At 47.0% G+C, this 26993-nt stretch overlaps 1 protein-coding gene across 2 annotated transcripts in view; it reads left to right on the forward strand.

Moving 5' to 3' along the window:
- The window catches only part of LOC129703084 (high affinity cGMP-specific 3',5'-cyclic phosphodiesterase 9A-like), a 29514-nt gene extending 2781 nt beyond the window's left edge, over positions 1-26733 (forward strand). The window contains exons 2-16 of one of the 2 annotated variants that reach the window (XM_055645280.1): positions 3552-3622; positions 6489-6566; positions 6722-6765; positions 9252-9306; positions 9394-9464; positions 12708-12792; positions 15982-16036; positions 18183-18257; positions 18503-18589; positions 19842-19946; positions 20414-20496; positions 21336-21492; positions 21644-21757; positions 22673-22777; positions 26517-26733. In XM_055645280.1, coding sequence (XP_055501255.1) covers positions 3552-3622; positions 6489-6566; positions 6722-6765; positions 9252-9306; positions 9394-9464; positions 12708-12792; positions 15982-16036; positions 18183-18257; positions 18503-18589; positions 19842-19946; positions 20414-20496; positions 21336-21492; positions 21644-21757; positions 22673-22777; positions 26517-26708 — 1377 coding nt within the window. In that variant the 3' untranslated portion in view covers positions 26709-26733. The remainder of the gene's footprint in view (positions 1-3551; positions 3623-6488; positions 6567-6721; positions 6766-9251; positions 9307-9393; positions 9465-12707; positions 12793-15981; positions 16037-18182; positions 18258-18502; positions 18590-19841; positions 19947-20413; positions 20497-21335; positions 21493-21643; positions 21758-22672; positions 22778-26516) is intronic. The other variant, XM_055645281.1, reaches the window with a different exon arrangement.
- Positions 26734-26993: the final 260 nt, after the last annotated feature.

Raw genomic sequence — 26993 nt, forward strand, 5'->3', positions numbered from 1 at the left:
AGGTCTCGTTGCATCTCCCCTTTTCCTGAAACGTCACCCATTCCTTCTCTCCAGAGATGCTGTCTGTCCCCCTGAGTTACTCCAGCTTTTTGTGTCTGTCTTCGGTTAAACCAGCATCTGCAGTTCCTTCTTACATATTAAATGTGATATATGTGACAAATATATTGGTGTGCAAAAACAGGAAGGCAGATTATTATCTAAATGGTGTCAAGTTGGGAAAAGGGAAAGTACAACAGGATCTGGGGGTCCTTGTCATTCAGTCATTGAAAGTAAACATGCAGGTACAGCAGGCAGTGAAGGAAACAATTGGCATGTTGATCTTCATGACAAGGGGAGTTGAGTATGGGAGCAAAGAGGTCCTTCAGCAGTTACATAGAGCCCTAGTGAGACCACACCTGGAGTATTGTATGCAGTTTTGGTCCCCTAATTTGAGGGAGTGCAGCGTAGGTGCAGCGTAGGTTCACCAGGTTAATTCCCGGGATGGCGAGACTGTCATATGTTGATAGATTGGAGTGGCTGGGCTTGTATAATCTGGAATTTAGAAGAATGAGAGGGGATCTTATTGAAACATGCAAGATTATTAAGGGTTTAGACACGCTAGAGGCAGGAAACATGTTCCCGAATGGCCTACTCCTGCACCTATTGTCTAATGTCTATTGCATCTATCCTCTGTACCTGCTTACCAATTTCCAAAATAACTTTTAAATGGTTTGCTATTTCCCAATTGAAATTGTATTATAACCAATTCAACCCCCGTAATACAAATAATGTTCCCTAATTCATCACTCATGTATCTAATTTGTATTATTTATGGAACTACACATGAAGGCAGAGCTGCCTGTAGCCACTTCTAATCCATGTTCACCGGTCCCTGAATGAGAGACAGATGCACAGTGAACGTTGAGCTGAATGGCCGGTTGGTTAGTAAATATGCAGTCAGGATATGCAGCCAGATGTCGATCAGCGACAGAAATGGGCAGAGAAAGGGCCGATAGTGTTCAATTTGAGCACATGTGCGGTGTTGCACTTTAGCAGGTCAAATGTACGGGGAAAATATACAATTATGGCATAACCCTCAACAGCATTGATGTACAAAGGGATCTTGGGATCCAAATCCATATTTCCCTGAAAATGGCAACAAAAGGAGATAGTGTGGTAAAGAAGGCTTGCTTTCATAGGTTGGGGCATTGGGTATAAGGTGAGAAGTCATGACACAGCTTTATAGGGTGTTGGCTGGGCTGCTTTTGTGTGCAGTTCTGGTCGCCCCATTACAGGAAGGATGTGAAGCTTTGGAAAGGAAGTAGAGGAGGTTTACCAGAATGATGACTGGATTACAGGGTTGTGGCTACAGGGAGAGGTTGGGCAAACTAGGATTGTTTTCTCTGGAAGGGCCGAGGTTGAGGGGAGACCTGGGAGAACGATATACAATTATGATGGGAGTGGTTTAGATAGAGTCGACAGCCACAACCTTTTTCCCAGGATAGAAATATCGATAAAATACTAAAGGGCATAGCTTTAAGTAAGAGGGGCAAAGTGTAACAGAAATGTGTGAGGAAAATGTTTTTGCAGAAGGTGGTGAGTGCCTGGAATGATCTGCCCGTGATGGTGGGTGAGACAGATATGAAAGTAGCAGTTAAGATGCTTTTGGTTGGTATATGGATACACGGGGAACAGAGGTGTATGGATTATGTACAGACAGATGAGATGTTCTTGGCATCATCTTTGACACAGATATTGTGCACTGGTGTGTAAGAAGGAACTGCAGATGCTGGTTTAAACCTAAGATAGACACGAAATGCTGGAGTAACTCAGCGGGACAGGCATCATCCCTGGAGAGAAGGAATGGGTGGTGTTTCGGGTCGAGACCTTTCTTCAATCTGTGTCACCCACTGCCTCTCCCACTGAGTTACTCCAGCATTGATTGTAATCCTGTATAGTCTTTTTCATTGGCTAGAATAGAATAGAATAGAATAGAATGTCTTTTATTATCATTCAAACAGCTTGGATTGAACAAAATTGCATTTTCTACAGTCTTAACAATTACCAAAAAAACCAAGACCCACACTTAACACACTTTACACAAACATCCATCACAGTGAATCTCCAACACCTCCTCACTGTGATGGAAGGCAAAAGTCTTATCTCTTCCCTTTGTCCAACTGCAACGTCGAGGCGACTGGGGCTCCCGATGTTAATGCCCCCGGTGGGCGATGGTAACTCCCGCGGGCACTAGGCCGCGCCGGGCGATGTTAGGCCCTGTTCCGAGTCCTTTTACCGTACTACGATTCCAGCGGGGGAAGTTGCCGTTGAGGGAGCTCCGAAAAGCGGTCTCCCACCAGGGACCTGTGAGCTCCCGCTGTTACCGTCCACTGGGCCTGCAGCCGGAGCCTCCGAAGCTCTGCAGTCGGGTCGCAGCCGCGCGCCACCACAGCTCCTCCCGCTCCGAAGACGACCAGCTCCGCGATGGCAGATCCACAGGCTCCACGACTGGAGCCCACATGTTAGTTCCGGCCGGAGGCCGCCCACGGCTCCACGATGTTTGGCCCAACGACATCTGGGACCCGACAGGGAAAAAGTTGCATCCCTGAACAGGGAATAGATTTTAAACGGTTTCTTCCCCCCCCCCACCACCCACATATACACAGCTAAAAAAATAATAAAACTAGAATCAAACATACATTTAACGAGACAAAAATTAAAAAAAAGACAAACAGACAAGATACAAGATACAAGATACATTTATTCGTCACATGTGCCAGATGGCATGAAGTCACAGAGCTTTAAAATCTTCACGTAGTCACTCACGTGACTCCGAAGTAAAATAGTAAGATTAAACGAGAACTTACCAGTTTGAAGTTTGATCGTTATTTTATGAGGAGTAACGTTGAGGGAATACGTGCCCTCCGCTCCCACCCTTGATCATATACTCAACTGGTATCTTCTTCTCTAATCTTACTATGTTTAAGTCATTACAGTTATCTGTGATTTCACACCGCTGCTTTGAAGAATGACACGCATGCGTCCTAGCGGGGTTCTTCACGTATTCCCTCAACGTTACTCCTCATAAAATAACGATCAAACTTCGAACTGGTAAGTTCTCATTTAATCTTACTATTTTGGATGATCAGCCATGATCATACTGAATGACAGTGCTGACTCGATGGGCCAAATGGCCTTCTCCTGCACCTATTTTCTATGTTTCTAAATGGTGTCAATGGAAGTGAGGTTAGTTTGTGTGATGGTCTGGGCTGCGTTCACAATTTTCTGCAATTTCTTGTGGTCTTGGATGGAGCATCAGGTGAGGCAGAAATACTGTGGGTAATAATGCCTGTTCCTGTACAATACTGTTCTATATTCTGTTTTATATCAAAGGTCTCTAACTATGTTTGCACACCTCATTCAGGTCTCCTCACCAGAACACGCTTAGTGAGTGAGTGTGTACTTGAAGAGCCATGAATTAGCTTGAGAGTTATTTTGTCTGACTGAGCTGTGATCTATGGTTCTCTGATTTGGCCTCGTCCGTCATTAACATTTCCCTTCTGTTTCACCAGGTGCTTTTCAGCCGTTACTGCAGCCCCAGTGACATCAGGGAGCTGTTGTGCAACACAGCACGACTAGCTCGGTGAGGCTGATCACATCCTCGTTCCCATGGAAACAGCAGGCTTATAGGCCTTACCCACCTGGGCCACAACAAATGATCCATCCTTTCAAGGGCCAGAACACTCCTGGATCAGGGGCAGTAGGGATTAGATTCTGCATATATCCACTCCACACAGACCCATCCAACATCCTCAGCCCATGGCAGAATGGATTAGATACTGAATCAGAGAAAAATTACAGCAATGAAAGAGGCCATTCAGACCATTGTGTCTATATTAGTCAAGTATAAACTACTCAGCCCCAAATCCCACATTTCAGCACGGGATCTATTTCCATTCTGTTCGACAACACTTTTGAATAGTACTGAAATGTAGCAAGACTGCTCACTGGGCTAGATGGCTCTAGGGCCTAGATAGGTCTATGGTTGAGATGGCTCCATGGACGAGATGGCTCCATGGACCATGGACTAGATGGCTCCATGGACTAGATGGCTCCATGGACTAGATGGCTCCATGGACTAGATGGCCCCATGGACTAGATGGCTCCATGGACTAGATGGCTCCATGGACTAGATGGCTCTAGGGCCTAGATAGGTCTATGGTTGAGATGGCTCCATGGACTAGATGGCTCCATGGACTAGATGGCTCCATGGACTAGATGGCTCCATGGACTAGATGGCTCCATGGACTAGATGGCTCCATGGACTAGATAGCTCTAGGGTTTGGATGGGTCTATGGTTGAGATGGCTCTACGGCTGGGGTGGCTCTTGGGCTCAGTTTCTAACAGCACCACACATCAGGCAGTGACCTTAAACCTTCTAAGACAAAATATGTTTTTCATCTTCACTCTGAACCATGTCAAGATGAATTGGGAGGAGAAGATGGTATTCTTCACACCCACTATACTGTTCAGCCAATTCTATTTCCTTGCACACCAAGTAACCATTTAGAGGAAGACACAAAATGCTGGAGTAACTCAGCGGGACAGGCATTCACTCCCTGACTGAACGAAGATCGATCAAACCATGCCTTGTAGTCAAGGAAAATGTTTAGAGGGATCTGGGTCAAATACTGTCAGCTTAGATGGACAGGTTGGTTTCTGTGTTGTATGACTCTGATGCTGTGACATTAATTCTATTTCTCCCTCCAGAGGAAACATCCTCTCCACATCCAACACTCAAATCACCTCTTCACTTAAACTTATGTCCTCCACTTTTTGATTCCCATTCCACAGAGAGAAAAGGCATTCACCTTATCTGCGCCTCTCATGATTCTATCCACCATTATAAGGTTCCTGCTGTGACTCAGAGATCAGTGGTGGGCACATTGCTGTTTTGGGTTTGATATCAACAATTTGGATGAGAAGGCGCAAGGCATAATTAGAAGGTTTGAAGACGGCACAAAATAGATGGTAACCGAGATCGTGAAGATGATTTTCAAAAATTGCAGCAGGATCTTGCTCAACTGGGAAAAGGGTTAAGGAATTGGCCAATGGTGTTTAACGGATATGTGGAAGAAGCTGCCATAGGAAGTAGTTAAGGCAGTTACCATAACAATATTTAAAAGGCACATGGCAGGTACACAGATTGGAAAAATGTTAAGGGATAAGGGCTAAACATGAGTAAATGGGACTAGATTAGATGAGGTATCTTGGTTGGCATGGACAGGTCGGGGTGGAGGGCCTGTTTACCTGCTTTATGACTGTAAATAAAAGTATCAGATCAGGGAAAACTTTGCCACTGTTTTAACAGAATTCATGAAACATCTGTGAAAAGGTAAATGGTGGCAGAAACATTGCGTTTATATTGCCGTCAGCGAACTTACTCACCAACCCACCTACAATTACATCTAGGTCATTTATGTAGATCACAAATAGCAGAGGTCCCAGCACAGATCCCTGCGGAACTCCACTGGTCAGACAGAATAACTAACTACCTTCCACAACAACAGTCTGTTTTCTACGAATAAGCCAGATCTGAATCCATACGACCACATCTTAATCTTCTGGATTAGTCTGCCATGAGGGATCTTATCAGAAGCTTTACTAAAATCCATGTAGACAACATCCAGCACCCTACCTTCATCTATCTCACCTCCACCAAATACTTCAATCATTGCTGCACAGGGAGAACCAGGGAAGATAAAGTAATGCAAATGGTAGAACTCTCTCTTTCTCCCCCTCCCAGAGCACAGATTGTCCTCGGCTTCCATTCGGGAACCTCCACAGTCATTTTACACAATTCCCGGGCATCCGATGTGATGCATCATTAGACCAGTGTTGTCAGTGACTCCAGAGTTATCCACTTTGGTAGGAAGTATAGTAGAAGTGAAATATTGCAACTGAGAGGGACATTGGCCAATAGAAGAGTCAAGGATTGTATAAAGCTGGCCAGGAAATTGAGTTTCTGCCTGTTTCCTGTGGCGAGGAGCACGGATAGGTAAAGTTTCAGGTCGAGACCCTTCTTCAGACTGATTCTGAGGAAGGGTCACCAATCCATGTTCTCCACAGATGCTGCCTGACCCGCTGAGTTACTCCAGCACTCTGTGAAACGTCACCTACCCATGTTCTCCACAGATGCTGCCTGACCCGCTGGGTTACTCCAGCTATTTCTGTCTTCCGTTGGTCAACCAGCATCTGCAGTTCCTTGTTTCTACACAAATAATTATGCCTTTCCTTGGGTTTATCATGTTCCCAATGATTGGCTGATGAAATCGCCACCGTTTATCAAATGATTGATTCTACCTGTTGTAGGTGTGTGCGAATGTCTGAGTCTACCTGTTGTAGGTGTGTGTGAATGTCTGAGTCTACCTGTTGTAGGTGTGTGCGAATGTCTGAGTCTACCTGTTGTAGGTGTGTGCGAATGTCTAACTGTTCTAGGTGTGTTGCAGGAGTGCGGCTATTTCTCTGCTGGATGCAGACAACGCGATAATATCCATCGACCCAACCATGCCTGCAAATACGGAGAGGTACTCACATTCTAACTGCACCTTCATCAGTCACTAGTCGATTAATAATATCTGTAAACAGTATAAATAGTGAGAAGAGAATATTCAGAGTTTCCAGTCAGTATGTCTCCATTTTCTCACCATTCTGAGTCATGACTTTTATCTCTTCATTCCAGTACTCCGTATAAAGTCATTACTCTGCCAGGTGCACAGTTATCAGGTAAGATCTTCTTTACAGGTTATAACTACACTGGCTTTCTGATTGGTGGCTGTGAGTGTTATTCAGTGTATATGTTACCTGTCACAATGCTACTTCTACCTGATACAGGATTGGAGGACTTTAATGTTGGGAGGAAATTAGATAGGTTGTTCCTGTTTACCCTGAAGCAAAGGCAGCTGAACAGTTCCTGATAGATGTATATAAGATGATGAGAGGCGTAGATAGCGTAGATAGCGTAAATAGCGTAAATAGCGTAGATAGCGTAGATAGCGTAGATAGCGTAAATAGCGTAGATAGGCAGCATCCTGTTCCCATGGAACACATTTCACAAAAGCAAGAAAACGCAGGTTGAAGGTGAGAGGAAGTAATTCTAAAAGTGTTTGATGTTACACACTGAGTGGTTGATATCTGGATTACACTGCTAGAGGAGATGGTGCAATTAGATACAATTACTATGATTCAGAGGTATTTAAATAGTCAAGGAATAGGAGATGGTCCTAATACAGATAAGTGGGAATAGTGTAGATGGACATGGTGGGCTGAGTAAGGGCCTGTGGGGTGGACATGGTGAGCTGAGTAAGGGCCTGTGGGGTGGACATGGTGAGCTGAGGGCCTAATTCTGTGCTATGCCATCTGGGGCGCCATGATGTCCACAATGGTCCATTCTGAAGAGTTATTGGGACTTTATTGATTCAGGAAAGCAGAGAGAGGGCTCCATCTTGGTGGCTGATTGGGCAGTGGATTGAAGAAAGTGATTGGGAATGTGAGGGGTGGAGATACGGTGTAATCAGGGAAGGTAAACTGTGGAGATCACGGACAGGGGACTCGGGGCGAATTGTAGAACATTGGGTAAAATGGGTCAGGGAGATTGGTCATAAAAATAGATGCAGGAGTAGGCCATTCGGCCCTATGAGCCAGCACTGCCATTCAATATGATCATGGCTGATCATCCACAATCAGTACACCATACCTGCTTTTTCCCCCATATCCCTTTAATTCCTTTAGCCCTAAATCTCTCTTGAAAACATCCAGTGAATTGGCCTGCACTGCCCTCTGTGGCAGAGAATTCCACAGATTCACAACTCTCTGGGTGAAAAAATGTTTCCTCATCTCAATCCTAAATGGCCTACCCCTTATTCTTAAACTGTGACCCCTGGTTCTGGACTCTCCCATCATAGGGAACATTTTTCCTGCATCTAGCCTGTCCAATCAATAGACAATAGACCTGTAAGGCCAACTGGTCTATAATTCCCTGTTTTCTCTCTCCATTCCAGAAGATTATTCAGGCATGATTTCCCCTTCATAAATCCATGCTGACTTTGACCGATCCTGTCACTGCTTTCCAAATGTGTTGCTATTACATCTTTAACAATCGACTCGAGCATCTTCCCCACTACCGATGTAAGGCTAACTGGTCTATAATTCCCTGTTTTCTCTCGCTCCTTTCTTAAAAAGTGGAGTTACATTAGCTACCCTCCAGTCCACAGGAACTGATCCAGAGTCGAGAGAACATTGGAAAATGATCACCAATGCATCCACAATTTCTAAGGCCACCTCCTTGAGTACTCTGGGATGCAGATCATCAGGCCCTGGGGATTTATCTGCCTTCAGTCCCGTTTTATTTTTTCGTCGTGAGTGATGAACAATTATTGGAGTTTATCCATGCCGTCTTTAAATCTTTGCCATTGCATCTCCACCGTCAACCCTTTAAGTATAATTTGCCAGTGTATCCGAGCCAATTCCCGTCTCATACCTTCAAAGGCTCCTTTCTATAAGTTCAGGACCCTAGTCTCTGAATTAACCGTGTCATTCTCCATCCTAATGCAGAATTCCACCATATTATGGTCACTGTTGCCCAAGGGGCCTTGCACAACAAGATCACTAACTAATCCTTCCTCATTACACAATACCCAGTCTAGGATGGCCTGCCCTCTAGTCTGTTCCTCTACATATTGGTCTAAAAAATCATCCCGTATACATTCCAGGAAATCCTCCTCTTCAGCGCTGCTACCAATTAGGTTGGCCCAGTCTATATGTAGATTAAAGTTACCCAAGATAACTGCTGTACCTTTGCTACACACATCCCTAATTTCCTGTTTGATGTTATCCCCAACCTCCCTACTGCTGTTTGGTGTCTGTATAAAACTCCAACAAGTGTTTTCTGCCCATGGCTATTTTGCAGATCTACCCATATCGATTCTACAACATCCAAGCTAACGTGTCTCCTTGTTATTGCATTAATCTTCTCTTTAACCAGCAATGCCACCCCACCTCCTCTTCATTTCAGTCTATCCTTCCTGAATATTAGGTAAATCAGGGATCAGGATTCGGACAGAATATGAGATGGGACAAGTCAGGGGATGTACATGCTACTGGGGATAGAATATGATCCATGTACTTCAAATTCATGGGCCAGAAATAGTTTTTTTGGGAGGTGACATTAGCAACAGGCCTGGAATAAATTCCCTTCAATCATCTGATTTCAGAGAAAGATGAAGTTTTCCATAGTGTTCTTGCACAAGTCGCGGAGCAATTTTCCAGGTAAATCCCGTCTTCTTACAGGTGAATATCTCACTCCTCTTAACTCGAGCACGAGGCTGAGACACTAAATGTTTCTCTTTCAATCAGGGCTTTCAAGATCACTGAACTGAAATGTGAAGTTACAAATCGATTGGCCATTTTGGAAAAAAGAGTGGAGCGTACGTATGTAAGCTGAACACAGAAGAAAGTTTGTGACATGAAGTGTCAGGCACAGAAAATCTGTGGAAATGTGTGCGTGCATGTGTGTTTGTACACATGAGGGTGTGTGAGAGAGAGAGAGAGAAGAGACAGAGATGGAGAGAGAGAGGAAGGAAGGAGAGGGAAAGGGAGAGGAAGAGGGAGAGAGAAAGAATGAGAGAATTCTTTGGTGTTTAATTGAATGTTGAGTGTTTGTAATGTTGGTCTCTGTAACTACCATAGACCACGCCAGCCATCGATCACCCGTTCACACTAGTTCAATATTATCCCACTATCTCATCTGCACACTGGTTTAATTTACAGAAGGCAAACAAACCTGCATGTCTTCCAGATGTGGGAGGAAACTGGAGCACCTGGAAGAAACCCACGTGGTCACAGCAGAACATGCAAACTCCACACAGACAGTACCCAAAGTCAGGATCAAACCCAGCTCTCTGGCGCTGTGAGGCAATGACTCTACCAGCTGCTCCACTTAGTTGCCCTTAGGGTGACTGCAAGCAAAATAAAGTGGGAAAATAGGGGGAAGTTCCTTTATTGATTAGCAAGAATATTACAGCAGTGGGTCTGGATGACGTTACTGAAGGATTGTCCTCCATATGGGATTGTTGGGAATGTTGGGAATGTACTACTGACCCCCAATAGTCAACAGGAATTAAAGGAACAAATATACTGGGAGATTGCAGACAGCTGCAAGACTAATAAGATTACCATACCAGGGGATTTACAAGTCTTAATATCGACTCCAGATGAGTCTAATCTATGTTTTATAAAGATGCAACATGACTTCCTGATTCTTACACTCCACGCCCCGACCTGTGAACACAAACATACCAAAGGCCTTCTTTACCACTCTTATCTACTTGCTTTGTGCTTTTCAGGGAGATATTAATTGGATCTCAAGATGCTGTTTAGGGTCTTGCCACCAGCTATATACTTTCCCCTTACATATAACCTTTGGCATTTGACCTTCCAAACTGCAATATCTCACACTTGTTTGATTAAACTGCATCTGCCAATTCATTGCCCATATCTGTAACTGATTGATATAGAAACATAGACAATAGGTGCAGGAGTTGGCCATTTGGCCCTTCAAACCTGCACCGCCATTCAATATGATCATGGCTGATCATATCCCGCTGTATTCTTTGACAGTCTTTCTCAGTGTCTGCACCTACACCCGTTTTGTTGCTGTTTGCTAATTTAGTAACTAACCAATCTACATTTGTCCAAAAAAATACAAAGTGATGGAATAAGTCCGTGGGTCAAGAAGCATCTCTGGAGGATAAAGACTGGCCATGTTTCAGGTCAGGACCCTTCTTCAGACAGAGTGTAGTAGGGAGGAGAAAGCCACAAGGGAGGTGGGAGTCAGGCAGCATTTGTGGGAGTCACCAGATATGTAGAAGGTCCCAACCCAACACGTAGTTGCTCCATCCCCTCCAGAGATGCTACCTGGCCCGTTAAATTCCTCCACCATTCTGTGAGTTGCTCAAAACTCCAGCGTCTGTAGTTTATTGTGCCGGCTTATTAATTTTCTGGATCAGCCTAGTCTGTGACTTTGTCAAATACCTTGTCCACATAGACAACGTGTAGCCACGATAGACAGCACTCACCCCTCTACCCTAAATATTCACCTCCATCACTTCCTCAAAAACGCAACCAAATTAATAAGACATAACCTGCCCACAACATGACTAAATAAAAACATGAGCGGTTTAGATCGGAAATGTTTCCTCTTATCAGAGGTAGCTGAAACAAGAGGACAGGTTTCAATTCAATTCAAAGCACTTTATTCGTCCCCTAGGGGCAATTTAAAAAGGCGCATTACAGTAGCTTTTTAAAAAGGGACACAATCAACAAACATAAGCAGCACGCATACTGCACAATCAACCAGCACACGCATTTCACAGACACACTGCACAATCACACATCAACATTCAACACATAGCAATAGTTTTTAAAAGTGCTTTCTAAGTGCTTCAATTAAAAAAGTGCATATAGAAGGTTATTTCATTTCATATGTTCATGAGTCAGTGATCAGCATTAAAAAGCTGGACAGCCCTGGGGATGAAGGTTGCCTTCCTCCTGTGTGTCCGGCAACCCGGACAGCGGAGTCTGCGTCCTGAGGGGAGCCACTCAAACTCAGGAAACAGGATGTAAGAGGGGTCCTGAAGAATCCTGCGTGTTAACTTTACAGACTGTTGGTCGCATAGGGCAGTGAGAGTTCGGACGGGCTGCTCGATGATGTTTATGCAGACCTTGACCACATTCAACAGGCGGTTTCTGTTTTGCAGGGTGATGGAGTGGAACCAGCTAGTGAAAGAGAAGGTTATTACATTTTCAATGAATGCGTAGTAGAATGTAGTGAGAATGTCTTTGTTAATCCCAAATGACTTCAGCTTCCTGAGTAGGTACTGTCTCTGATGGCACTTTTTAAGGATTTCCTCTATGTTAGAGGAAAACCTTAGCAGGTTGTCGAAGGCTGTTCCCAGGTATTTGTATACCTCCACTATCTTTTAAAGGAAGGGGGAGAGATTCAGAGGGTATCTGAGGGGTAACTTCTTCACCCAGAGAGAGGTGCGTACCTGGGACACACAGCCGGCAGTGGTACAGGCAGCGTTTAACAGATGTCTAGACCAGCTCTTGGATTGACCAGATATGGAGATGGGGTTAGTATGGACTGGTGCTCCCTGGTTGGCTTGGACGTGATGGGTCAAATGGCCTCTTTCTGTTTTGCACGTATCTGTGAAACATTATATTAGATAGGACTGGAAATTAAACAGAAACTCCTAGAAATACCTCACAGGTCAGACAGCATCAATGGAAAGGCCAGATGTGTCCACAGCCCTAGGTTCAGTCCGGTCCTCAGGTGCTTTCTGTGTGGAGTTTGCACGTTCTTCCTGGAATCCTGTGGGTTAACTTCAGGTCAACTGGTTTCCTCCTACAGCCCAAAGACAGGAGTGTTGCCGCTGTAAACTGCTCCAAGTGTGTTGTTGAGTGATAGAATCTGGGTTGGTGGTCTGCATGAACCAGTGGGCTGAAGGGCCTGTTCCTCTGCAGAAGGGTCTTTGATTCTCCACTGCTGATGCTTTATTTCCAGCATCTGCAGATCTTTGATTTAATTTGGTCGAACGGACCGTGAACTAACAAGATAATGGGGGAGTTGGCAGGGATGGCTTTTAATTCCAATCTCTGCTTGTTGACAGTGGAGGGACTGAAGGTGATTGAAATCGAGAAATGTCGAAATGACATTCGAAAACTGCGTGATGAAATTGCAAAAAGAAATAACAGGTGAGTGTTGGGCACATCCGGGGATCAGGGGGTATGGAGAGAAGGCAGGTACGGGATACTGAGTTGGATGATCAGTCATGATCATATTGAATGGCAGTGCAGGCTCGAAGGGCCGAATGGCCTACTCCTGCACCTAATTTCTATGTTTCTATGTTTCTATGCCCTCTGGAGAAAGTAACTGGGGGAAGATGTGGAGCTGACTGGATGGGGGGAATGATGGAGCTAGGGTTTGAAGCTCAACTGAGGTCAAAGTTTGGGGCTTGGGATATGGGTCCTCGCTGGGAGTAGCAACAGAGTCCATGATGATGGATGTCTGGGGAGTGGTGGCCTGGAACTGGACACTGATGCTTAAGGTCTACCCCAAGACTTGCATGGAGGGATAGTCAATGATTAATTTAGACTCCATGGGCTGAAGGGCCTGATTCTATGCTATATCGCTAAAACTAAAAATGATGTTATAAAAGTTGTTGCTCATGTCTGCTGTAAATCTTTCCCACCCACCTCTGGTTCAGATTCCCCTACTGTGGGGGAAAAAGACTGTCCCATCCGCCTTATCTGTGCCCCTCACAATGTTATAAACCACGATAATCACCCCTCAACCTCCTTCACTCAAGGGAACAAAGATCAAATTATCCAGTAGCTATTTATAAATCAAATATCCAAACCCAGTAACATCCTTGGCAATCTTTTCCTGCCCCCTCTCAAGCTGACGTCTTGCATTGGAATCTGAATTGACAATTGACTTCAGATTGGAAATGGGTTTTGGAGTTGTAACCTACTTTGTCATAGGGTCATGGGTCATAGGGTCATCGGTCATGGGTCATATATCTCTGGACACACCTGGGCCCAACATGTCCCAATCGACATTAATCCTGTTTGCCAGCATTTGCTCTGCAGCCTTCTCTGTCTTGGTGATTTGAGATACTAGGCCCTTCTGTTGTTTGTTACATGTAGGAATAATGTTTGAAGTTTGTTCACCTAGTTATGAGAAAGAATGCAGAGATATGCGAGGATGTTGGTCAGGGCAGCCCCTGAGAGAAGGGAATGGGCCCTGGAGGATATTATTCCTTCTGAGGGGTGACCTTATAGAGGTGACCTGGTGAGATGTATAAATGCGCAGTCTTTTTCAGAGAGGAATCAAGGACAGAGCATAGATTTAAGATGAGAGAGGAAAGATTTAATAGGAACATGAGGAGCAACCTTCTCACACAGAGGAGAGGGTGGTGGATGTATGGAACAGGCTATCGGGGGAAGTAGTTGAGCCAGATACTATAGCAGCATTTAAAAGATATTTGGACCGGTACATGGATAGGATCGATGTAGAGAGACATGGAAAATATAACCACCTTAGATGTACACTTGGTCGGCTTGGAGGAGTTGGGCCAAAGGGTGTATGACTATGGCTGTTGAGCCTGATGTAGGTGGAGAGGGACTGGAGTTACATGCATTTGGAAAGGCAAGGGTCGATGTGATCGTCAACATGTCTCTTTGGGACATAGAGTTTTGTGACGAGGTATCGTTGGGTGAACTAGGGCAGGGTGCCAGATGTCTCCATGCATATTACCAAGGTTCTGTATAACAGGTGATTAGTAAAGGTTAGATCACATGGGGACCTGGGAGAGTCAACCAACTGGATACAAAATTGACAAAAAGAATCGGAGGATGGCAGTGAAGGTTGCTCTTCAGATTGAAGGATCTGACATGTGGCGAGCTGCTAGGGTCAATGCTCTATATTAATACCTTGGTCAACATCGACATTGGGTCAAAGTTTCCATGCTCTAGATCTCCATGACTCGGCTAAATTGGATGGGAGATTGCAGGAACAGAGAGAGTGGACGCTAGAATCTTGAGCAAAGCAAAATGCTGGTGGAACCAAGAACGGACCATGCAGCATCTGTGGAAGGAAATGGACTGACGACATTTCGGGCTGAATCTAGTTGGATACTAAATTGCTTTGGTTGAAGGAGTCAGGTGGTGGTGGGAGAAGGTTGTTTTGTGTAATGGAGGCCTGTAACAAGTGGTGTGCATCAGGGGTCGGTGCTGGGTCTACACTGGACCATCATCTATGTCAATGATTTGGTTGAGACTGTGAGTGGCATAGTTCTTCCTCCTCATGTCCGGCCATCTTCTATATCACATCTTCCCGGTTGGTCAGTGACGGATGACGGTCAGTAGTTGCAGAATTGGCTATTTCTGTCGGTCACTGTGGTACAGTTCCTGTCGTCAACATTGCCAGGGATGAGCCACCTGGAGGCTTCAGCTTGCATCCCAGTGGCATAGTTAGTATGTAGTGGACAGTCAAGAGGTTATCCAAGATTACAACACAATCTGGATCAACTGGAAGTGAGCCAACAATGGCAGATGGAATTTAATGAACATTTAGTAAACATCGTAAATGACAGAACCATTGACTGAGCCAAATGACAGAGAATGGAGAGACTGAAGGGTTCATGTATTTAGTCTCCTGAAAGTAGAGAGGGGTGGTGAAGGAAGCAGTTGGCATGCTTGCCTTCATTGGTCAGGGCACTGAGTCTCCACAGCAAGTCACCGTTGTACAAGATCTTGGCAAGTTCATGCTTAGAATATTATGTGTTGTCTGGTTTTAAAACTGGAAATGGTGCAGAAAGATTCACCTGAATGTTACTGGGACTACAGAGCATGAGTTGGAAGGAAAAGCTGGATAGGCTGGGGCTTTTTCCTTGGAGTGAAGGAGGTGACATTTTAGAGATATATATATAATCTTCAGGGACAAATACACAGCATGGATTGTGTGGATCATGGGGCATATGGGTGGTCACGGTATTGTTCCAGGGTAGAGGAGCCTAAAACTAGAGATTGGAGGGGAAAGATTTAATTGAGACCCATGGGCAACAGGAGGTTGTGGGTTGTGGAATGAACTGACAGTAGATTCCGCCTATAATTGCCTCGTGTAAGAGACATCGGGACAGGTATATAGTTACAGTTGAGTGATTTAGGCCAAATGCAGGCAAATTAGACCAGATGATTAGGCATCTTGATTGGCATAAACAGGATGGGTGGATGGGTCTGTTTCCATGTCAGGTTGAGTTAATTTGTGACAGGTTTGAGAGTTGGTTTGGGATAGAATGGCAGAGTAGACTTGATGGGCCGATTGGCCTAATTCTGCTGCTAGCAGTTATAAATGCTGTGCTCTAACTTGTGTAATTACAGTTTTCTGTACGAGAAGAAGCTGATGCCACAGCGCGATGTTCCATCATATTCAAAGGTAACTGAACTGAGATTGGGCCGTCTGGGATATTATTCCTTCACAACTGACCAATGAGGCTGCACTTTTTAACTTATTGCTGAGCAAGTGGGGATTACTGACGTCAGGTACATCATCCTTCCTACAAGCCCCTTCTTCAGCCATTTTCTTGAATCAATGTTGTTCTTCTGATGAAGATACCATTAATCAGGACAGAGACCCAACGATGATGAACAACTCTCGGTAGAATTGCTACTCGGGATGATACATGATGTATGTATGTAGGTGTGTGGGCATCTGGGGATGATACATGATGTATGTATGTAGGTGTGTGGGCATCTGGGGATGATGCATGATGTATGTCTGTAGGTGTGTGGGCATCTGGGGATGATGCATGACGTATGTATGTAGGTGTGTGGGCATCTGGGGATGATGCATGATGTATGTCTGTAGGTGTGTGGGCATCTGGGGATGATGCATGACGTATGTATGTAGGTGTGTGGGCATCTGGGGATGATACATGATGTAGAGGGGTGTCTGTAGGGATGTGGACATTTGCTGCCCCTGTCCATGATGTTAGAGGCCTTGGGTTTAAAAGCTGATGTCGGAATAACCGATGTGAAGGCTTCAGAGGGTCCACACTGATGCCACGTGCACGGGTACAGAAGGGAACGGACGTTTAGGCTGTTGGGATGGTGTCCTCGTTACAAAGTTCCCCAAAAGTGGATTGTTTTGTCTGGAACACCAGAGGTTGAAGAGAGACTTGATAGAAATATATAACATTATGAGAGGCATAACTAGGGTAGACAGTCACAACCTTTCTCCAGGCTAGGCGTGTCCTTTCACTTTTTGTGCTACCTGTGTCTAGCATCATTTGACTGGACCACACACACACACACACACATGACACATGACACACACCACACACACACACATGACCACACACACACACACACACACACACACACACACACACACACACACACCACACACACACACTCACACACACACCCACACACACACACACACACCTCACACACACACACCCACACACACACCCACACCTACACCCACACACCCACACACCCACACACACACACCCACACCTACACCCACACTCACACACACAGCTTTTCACTGTATCTCATGACAACAATGAACCAATACATGGCGTATTCTTCCATGCCTGCTGCACATTCTACATTTGTCTTTACCTGAACATGGATAGGTGACGTTTCACAGAGTGCTGGAGTAACTCAGCGGGTCAGGCAGCATCTGTGGAGAACATGGATAAGTAATGTTTTGGGTTGGGACCCTTCTTCAGACTCAAATTCCCACTTAAAACGTCACCTATCCATGTTCGATTTGAGTATAGGAGCAGGGAGGTTCTACTGCAGTTGTACAGGGTCTTGGTGAGACCACACCTGGAGTATTGCGTACAGTTTTGGTCTCCTAATCTGAGGAAGGACATTCTTGCCATAGAGGGAGTACAGAGAAGGTTCACCAGACTGATTCCTGGAATGTCAGGACTTTCATATGAAGAAAGACTGGATAGACTTGGTTTATACTCGCTTGAATTTAGAAGATTGAGGGGGGATCTTATAGAAACTTACAAAATTCTTAAGGGGTTGGACAGGCTAGATGCAGGAAGATTGTTCCCCATGTTGGGGAAGTCCAGGATAAGGGGTCACAGTTTAAGGATAAAGGGGAAATCTTTTAGGACTGAGATGAGGAAAACATTTTTCACACCAGTGGCGAACCTCTGGAATTCTCTGCCGCAGAAGGTAGTTGAGGCCAGTTCATTGGCTATATTTAAGAGGGAGTTAGATGTGGCCCTTGTGGCTAAAGGTGTCAGGGGTATGGAGAGAAGGCAGGTACAGGATACTGAGTTGGATGATCAGCCATGATCATATTGAATGGCGTGCAGGCTCGAAGGGCCGAATGGCCTCTACTCCTGCACCTATTTTCTATGTTTCTATGTCTATGTTTCTCCACAGATGCTGTCTGACCCGCTGAGTTACTCCAGCACTCTGTACCTTTTTTGTAAACCATTATCAGCAGTTCCTTGTTTCTACCAAATAATGCAGAGAAGATGTATTTTCTGCCCCTGATATTAGGGTTGGAACACAGGAGGGTCGTTGATATCTGCCACTTGTTTCCCTTCCAGTACTTGCTCTCGGAAGAATCTGTTCAGAGACTCAAGAAACCAACATTTGATGCCTGGCACTGGGAAGCCAATGAGGTGAGAGCACCCTTCCCTTCCCTTCCCTTCCCTTCCCTTCCCTTCCCTTCCCTTCCCTTCCCTTCCCTTCCCTTCCCTTCCCTCCATCGTCACCCTCTCTCATCACCGAACCCCCATCTCCATTCCTATATCTTCTTCACTGGATGGTGGGTGTAGATGGTGAGGGTGGAGCCGGGGGGTGGTGTGGATGAGGGTGGGGGTGAGGGTGACGTGCCGGCACTGATGGTCTTTCTCTGCCCACACAGATGCTCAGCTGCCTGGAGCACATGTACCACAGCCTGGGACTGGTCCGAGACTTCAGCATCAACCCCGTCACCCTACAGAGGTGGCTGGTAAGGGCACCACCTCCCCCAACATCTGTATCCCCCAACATCTGTATCCCCCAACCAGTGGCGTAGCGTGGAGTGGGGGGGCAGAGGGGCGGTTGCCCCGGGCGCTAAATTTTTAGGGGCGCAAAAAAATTCTTGGATAAAATTTTTTTATAAAATGGCAAAGAATGTTGTTCTAAAGGCACGCTGCACCCCTTTGGCCTTCCCCTGAATTATTGGAATAAAATGTAATATGTTTTGCCATTTTATAATTTTTTTTTATCCAACAATTTTTTTGCGCCCCTAAAATGTATCCAACAATTTTAACCAACCAGCGATCTCTGCGCAGAGGCCACCGCCGCTGTCGTCCACTGGGCCCGCAGTCGGGTCGAGAGGCCGCTGCCGCCGGAACGTGCCCCAGCTCCGAGTTCTGGTCGCCGCTGTCCCAGCTCCGCCATTAGGCCTCGGCGCAGGCGGAGACGGGGATACGACAAAATAAGTCGCACCCCCCGAAGGAAGAGGCCAAAAACATGTTCCCCCCCCCACATACACAACATAATAAACCAAAAACCAACTAAACAGGACAAAAGAACAACACAAAAAAAGAAAAAAAAACCAGATAGACTGCAGGCAGGCGAACCGCAGCGGTTAAGGCAGCGCCTCCATCTTTGTGTTTGGTTGAGAAAATAAATACAAAACTTGGATTTATAACAGCTCATGGGCCGTGGCGAGCCGATAATGAGGAGGCGCAACATTGTAAACTGCCCCGGGCGCTCAAAACCCACCGCTACTGCCCCACTCTGCCCCCAACATCTGTATCCCCCAACATCTGTATCCCCCAACATCTGTATCCCCCAACATCTGTATCCCCCTGTATCAGCGGGGGCAGAGACCGTAGCAAAGCAAAACAACAGGGATGAATCAGCAAGAGACACAATAAATCTCTGCTGCACCATCAGAGGGGGGGGGGGGGGGGGGGCAGTACTGGGGGGAACTAGGCTGGTTCTACAACACTGACCGCTTTATTCTGGATACGAGCATGTCTGGAACTCCCTCTCTGTCCCCATCCCACCTGTGTATCGGAAGAGGGATGTGGGACACAGGGAGGCCCAGAGAGGGGTGTTGGGGGGACACAGGGAGGGGGTGAGGGGCACGGAGGGAGCGGGGGGGCACGGGGAGATGGGGGGGGGAGGGGGGGGGGGAGAGTTGAGGGGCTAGGGAGGGAGGGGGAGACACAGGGGGTGTTTAAACCAGGAAGCCATTTCTATTTTCTCAGCTATGCGTCCGTGAGAATTACCGCAACAACCCGTTCCACAACTTCCATCACTGCTTCTGTGTGACACAGATGATGTACAGTATCATCGAGCAGTGTCAGCTACAGGTGTGTGTGTGGGGGGGGGGGGGGGCAGGTTAGAGGGGAGTGGAGGGAATGTGAGTGGGAGATGGGATGGAGGGAGAAGGGTAATGAAGAGATGGTGTGTTAGTTGAAACATGGGATGGAATGGGAAGGGATAGGGAGATCCTTGGTGCAGAATAGGAGGGTCAGGGCTGCAGGAAGCAGAGGTGGGGGGGGGGGGGGGAGGGGGGGTGGGGGGGAGGGAGGGGGGGGGGGGGTGGGGGGGGGTGGATGGGGGGGGGGGGGGGGGGGGGCCGGGGGGGGGGGGAAAGGGGGGAGGGGAAGGGGGGGGGGAGGGGGGGGGGATGGGGGGGGGGGGGGGGGGGGGGGGGGGGGGGGTGGGGGGGGGGGGGGGGGGGGGGGGGGGGGGGGGGGTGGATGGGAGGGGGAAGGGGGATGGGGGGGGGGGTGAATCACTTTGTTCCCTCAACCTGCACCGACCTGTGTTCCAGGAGAAGTTCACACAACTGGACATCCTGATACTGATGAGCGCGGCCATTTGTCACGACCTTGACCATCCAGGCTATAACAACACGTGAGTCACAAACCACTCTCCGCCCTCTCATGGGCCAATGTCCACTGCACTTTCTCCAAGACACACGAACGTTGATGAGGGCGGGTCACGGGTCACGGGTCACAGGTCAGGGGTCACGGGTCAGGGGGTCACAGGTCACGGGTCAGGGGTCACGGGTCATGTCTATATGGACCTGCAAAGTTCCACATGGTAGACTGGTCTGGATGGTTAGGTCACTGGGAGAATTAGCTGACGATACAGAATTGGTTTCATGGAAGGAAGCAGAGGGTGATGGTGGGAGATTGTTTTTCAGATTGGAGGCCTGTGACGTGGGATTGGTGCCTGGCCCATTGCTGTTTCTCATCTTTATCAATAGATCGGGCAAACTAGGACTTTATTCCATGGAGTACAGAAGGCTGAGGGGTAATCTTATAGATGTGTACAAAATATGAAGGGTATAAACAGGTTGAACCTACCGTGAATGGGTTTAAAGTGAATGGAGACTTGTTCACTCCGAGGGTAGTGGGCGCATGGAACAAACCTTCAGAGAAGGGAGTTGAGGCAGGTACAATAACAACATTTAAAAGGCATTTGGACAGGAAGTTTTTATACGGAGTTGGGCCAAACGCAGGCAAATGGAACTAGACTAGATGGGGCAGAAGCAAGTTGGGCTGAAGGGCATAGTCATTTGAAATAGTTCCATGGATTTCTGAATATTAAAGGGAATGAGAGGCTTGGGACAGTGTTGCTGAGAGGAAAGATCAGCCACAGTAGATGAAGAGCAATATGTCATAGATGACCAGATCAGTCTGGGTGTGAGTAGCTAATCCCACATTGGGATCTCGATCCTCTTTTTCCAGCTACCAAATCAATGCTCGCACTGAACTGGCCGTCCGTTACAATGATATCTCACCCCTGGAAAACCATCACTGTGCCATCGCCTTCAAGATCTTCTCCCAGCCCAAGTGCAACATCTTCAGCAACATGGACCCAGAGATCGCCAAACAGATCAGACAGGTGAGTGTCTGGTCACAAGCAGAAACAGAAAGGGACCTCTGGGACTAGAGGTGGTCTGGGAGTGGAAATCTGGGCCTTTCCATGTGGGGAAAGGAGGGGTGGGGTCACAATTGTCCGGAGTCACACTGACCAAGCCCTGTGTCCACTATAGGGCATCATTACTCTGATCCTGGCCACAGATATGGCTCGTCATGGAGAGATCCTCGATTCCTTCAAACAAAAAATTGACAACTTTGATTTCAACAACAAGGATGACGTGACTTGTGTGAGTGTCGACGTCAGGGTTTGAAGGGCCGAATGGCCGTCTCCTGCACCTATTGTCTATTGTCTATTGATGTCAAGGGCTGGGTCGAAGGGCCGAATGGCCGTCTCCTGCACCTATTGTCTATTGTCTATTGATGTCAAGGGCTGGGTCGAAGGGCCGAATGGCCTACTCCTATTGTCTATTGTCTATTGACGTCAGGGGCTGGGCGAGCCACAACAAACACAGACTATTTCACAGGAACTGTCCACATAGGCAGGGGAGAGAGGGGGCACAAGGGCTGGGGGCATGAGCCGGCCATTCCACCTCCTGTTCCTGCTCCACCAACCATGGATCCTTTCCTTCAGTTGTGTTCCCTGCACTGACCTGATCAACATGAACAATCCAACAATCTCAGCCAGTACGCCCCATGTCTGATCCTTCTCCATGGAATAGTCAGAGACTCACAATCCTCAGGCCCACAGCCTATATGGTCTCTTGTCTTTTGTATTTACACCTTTAGAGAAAGGTTCTGACTGTCAATCCTATCTTTGTCTCTCATAATTGTATATAATTCTCAGGTTTCCCCTCAACCTCCGGTGTTCCAAAGACCACAATCGGTCTGTCCAACTTCTCCTTACAACTATTACCCTCTAATCTCGGCAGAATCCTCATAAACGTCTCAGCACCTCTCCAAAGCCTCAATATTGTTCCTACAATGGGGCGACCAGAACTGCACACAGTACCCCAAACACAAACCACCCAAAGTCTTATAGACTCTTGTATTCAAAGTGCTTACACTTGACCCAGTCACTGCAAGGCTCAGGCAGACTGGGGACACCCCTGGGACACACCGTCTGTTGGTGAGGAGGGGGGTTGGAGGTTGGGTAGGGAGGAGAGGGGAAATGATGTGTAAACCTCCCTATTCTGTGTGTTCAGCTACAAATGGTGCTGATCAAATACTGCGATATCTCGAATGAGGTGAGACCAATGGAAGTGGCTGAACCGTGGGTGGACTGTTTGCTGCAGGAATACTTCATGCAGGTGAAAACCCCAGCCCTCTCCGTATCTCCGTTTCCCCATTTATCCCCTCGCCTCAATCAAACCAACTCTCAAAACCATTCCCCTCACCATAAAGGATCTGTCTTCCATGCACCCATGGAGAACTCGTGGACTTCTTCAATTTTACCACTAATTTTCATCCTGCACACAGATTTACTTGGACCATCTGCGACACCTCCCTCCCCTTCCTTGATCTCACTCCATCACAGGAAATAGACTATTGACTGAAGTCTATTACAAACCCACTGCTACTAAGAACTATCTCGACTCCACTTCTTCCCACCCTGCTTCCTGCAAAGACTCCCAATTCCTCCGTCTACGCCCAAAATGAGGTGTTCCATCCAAGATGTCCTCATTCTTTAGGGAATGGGCGTTCCCTTCTCCCATCACAGATGAGGCCCTCACTCGTGTCTCCTCGGTACCCCACAGCTCCGCCCTTGCTCCCCCTCCCCCTAGTCGCAACAGAGACAGAGTCCCCCCAGTCCTCACCTTCCACCCCATCAGCCGTCGCATACAACACATAACCCTCTGAAATTTCCGCCACCTCCAACGGGATCCCACCACTGGCCACATTGTCCCATCTCCACCCCTTTCCACCTTCCGCAGAGACCGTTCCCTCCACAACTCCCTGGTTAACTCATCCCTTCCCACCTAAACCACCCCCTCCCCAGATACCTTTCCCTGCAACTGCAAACGATGCAACACCTGTTGCTACACCTCTCCCCTCGACTCTGTCCAGGGACCCCAACATTCCTTTCATGTTAGGCAGAGTTTCATTTGCACCTCCTCCAATCTCATCTACTGTATCCATTGTTCAAGATGTGAACTCTTATACATCGGTGAGACCAAACGCAGACTGGGCGATCGTTTCACTGAACACCTTCTCTCAGCCCACCTGAACCGACCTGATCTCCCGGTTGCTGGACACTTTAATTCTCCTTCCCATTCCCACACTGACCTTCCTGTCCTGGGTCTCCTCCACTGTCAGAGTGGGACTAAACACAAATTGGAGGAACAGCATCTTATATTTTGCTTGGGCAGCTTACAGCCCAGTGGTACGAATATTGATTTATCCCACTTCAGGTAGCCCCGACATTCCCTCTCTCTCCATCCCTCCCTCACCCAAGTCACACCAGCTTCTCGTTTGCACCCAACAAACAGCTAACAATGGCCTGTTTCCTTTATCATCGTTACTGTTTTGCGTATCGTTCATTCATTGTTCTTCATCTCTCCACATCTCTCATTTCCCTTATCCCTAACCAGTCTGAAGAATGGTCTCAACTTGAAACGTCATCCATCCCTTCTATCCAGAGGTGCTGCCTGTCCCGCTGAGTTACTCCAGCTTTTTGCGTCTATCTTCCCCCAGTCCATTCATCTGCCAAGCAATTACCCAACCCCCATTCAGCCAATCTATCTCATCCCAAAATATCCCTCTCCCAAGATCATTTAATATCCTGTGGTTTTCCTCCTGAAGATCAATCACCTTTCCCCAATCAGTACCTCTCTTCCCCATCAGTCCATGCAAACCAATCAATATATCAATATATCAATCAATGCTCCCTTGTTCTCTCACCAGGATGTCTACATCCCAATCACTTCTCCAAGCAGTCTCCCTCTAGGTCAGTTTTACAGCCCGAATCAATCCTGCCAGGGTCTGAAGAAGGGTTTCGGCCCGAAACGTCACCTATTTCCTTCGCTTCATAGATGCTGCTGCACCCGCTGAGTTTCTCCAGAATTTTTGTCTACCTGCCATTCAATACCTTTCTCCAATGAAGACAGAAGAGACTGTAGTGTCTGGAGCAAAGAGATCACTGGAAGAACTCAGCAAATCCAGCAGCATCTATGGAGACCCAATGACAGGACCTCCATTCACCTGCTGCCCTGATGAGTCTTTCCAGTTTTATGTTTGTTTCCCCATTTCTCCAATTACACCCCCATCAATCAGCTACTGTCCTAAATCCAACCCCCCTAATCAATAACAATAGACAATAGGTGCAGGTGATGGACAAGGACACCATTCGGCCCTTCGAGCCAGCACCGCCATTCAATGTGATCATGGCTGATCATCCCCAATCAGTACCCAGTTCCTGCCTTCTCCCCATATCCCCTGACTCCACTATCTTTTAATAGTGATTTAAGAGCCCTATCTAGCACTCTCTTGAAAGTTTCCAAAGAACCAGCCTCCACCGCCCTCTGAGGTAGAGAATTCCACACACTCACAACTCTCTGTGTAAAAACCTTTCCTCATCTCCATTCTAAATGGCTTCCCCTTATTGTTAAACTGTGGGCCCCTGGTTCTGGACTCTCCCAACATCGGGATCATATTTCCTGCCTTTAGCGTGTCAAAACCCTTAATAATCTTATATGTTTCAATAAGATCCCCTCTCATCCTAAATTCCAGAGTGTACAAGCCCAGCGGCTCCATTCTCTCAGCATATGACAGTCCCGCCATCCCAGGAATGAACCTTGTGAACCTACGCTGCACTCCCGCAATAGCAAGAATGTTCTTCCTCAAATTTGGAGACCAAATCTGCACACAATACTCCAGGTGTGGTCTCACTAGGGCTCTGTAAAACTGCAGAAGGACCTCTTTGCTCCTAAACTCAACTCTTCTTGTTATGAAAGCCAAATGCCGTTCGTTTCTTCACTGCCTGCAGTAGCTGCATGCTTACTTTAATTGACTGATGAACAAGAACACCCATGTCCCGTTGTACTTCCCCTTTTCCCAACTTGACAACATTTAGATAATAATCTGCCTTCCTGTTTTTGCTACCAAAGTGGATAACCTCACATTTATCCACATTAAACTGCATCTGCCATGCATCTGCCCACTCCCCCAACCTGTCATTCATCCAATGAAGTACCTTATTCCCAAACAGAAACATGAATCCCCATTTCCCCCAATCATTAACACTCTTCTAATTAAACTCTTCTGCTAATTACTCCTCTGTTCAAAACGCCTTTTATGTTCAATTCCACTCCTCCAATGCTGCCTCTAATTCATTATTCTCCCTTGTATCAAAGGTCTTTTATTGTCACGTGTACAGTGATATTCAAATTACCATATAGCCATAAGACACACAACTACATGTTGACATAAACTTCCACCACAGTGGATTCCCCACAATCCTCACTGTGATGGAAGGCAATAAAGTCCAATCTTCTTCCCTCTTTATTCTCCCGCGTTGGGGGGGTCGAAGCTGCTGTGGTTGGAGCTCCCGAAGTCGGCCTCCCACCAGGAACCGCCAGCTCCACGATGGTAAGTCCGCAGGTTCCCGCGGCTGGAGCTGTCCAGCAAGAGGCCGCCAACTCCTCGATGTGAGGCTGCAGTGCGGACGGAGATACGATACAGGAACCCCCCCCTCCACATAAAACAAGCTAAATAACTCTAAAACATATATTTCACACATACTATTAAAACAACAAAGAAGGAAGGGACAGACAGACTGTTGGCGAGGCAGCCATTACTGGCGCCACCTGGTGGAATCAACTCCCTTCCTCCTCAATCCATCCACTTCCACCGATCAGTCCATCGCCCGTCCAGTCTCCTAACGTTCCCACACAATCCCCCTCCATATTGGAATATTGGGTCCTTCCAATACGTGCAGCTCCACTGCTCTACTTCCAGAACCATCCCAACCTGAAACATCAGCGGTCCATGTTCCCCAGAGATGTTGCCTGGCCCGCTGAGTTACTCCATCACTGTCTTCTTGTGTTGCAGAGTGACCGTGAGAAGGCAGAGGGTCTTCCTGTCGCACCCTTCATGGACAGAGACAAAGTGACCAAGGCCACCGCCCAGATCGGCTTCATCAACTTTGTCCTCATCCCACTGTTCGAGACCATGATCAAAGTGAGCAAGAACTGGGCAAAGTGGTGGCTCACAATCACCCTGTGCGTGTGTGTGTGTGTGTGAGTGTGTGTGTGTGTGTGTGTGTGTGTGTGTGTGTGTGTGTGTGTGTGTGTGTGTGTGTGTGTGTGTGTGTGTGTGTGTGTGTACACATGTGTGTGTGTGTGTGTGTGTGTGTGTGTGTGTGTGTGTGTGTGTGTGTGTGTACACATGGGCACAACTCACAATCACCCTGCGTGTGTACACATGCGCATAACTCACAATCACCTGCATGTGTGTGTGTGTGTGTGTGTGTGTGTGTGTGTGTGTGTGTGTGTGTACACATGGGCATAACTACACAGGAGCACACAC

This window comes from Leucoraja erinacea, chromosome 13 (genome assembly GCF_028641065.1).
Source record: "Leucoraja erinacea ecotype New England chromosome 13, Leri_hhj_1, whole genome shotgun sequence".
NCBI lineage: Eukaryota > Metazoa > Chordata > Chondrichthyes > Rajiformes > Rajidae > Leucoraja > Leucoraja erinaceus.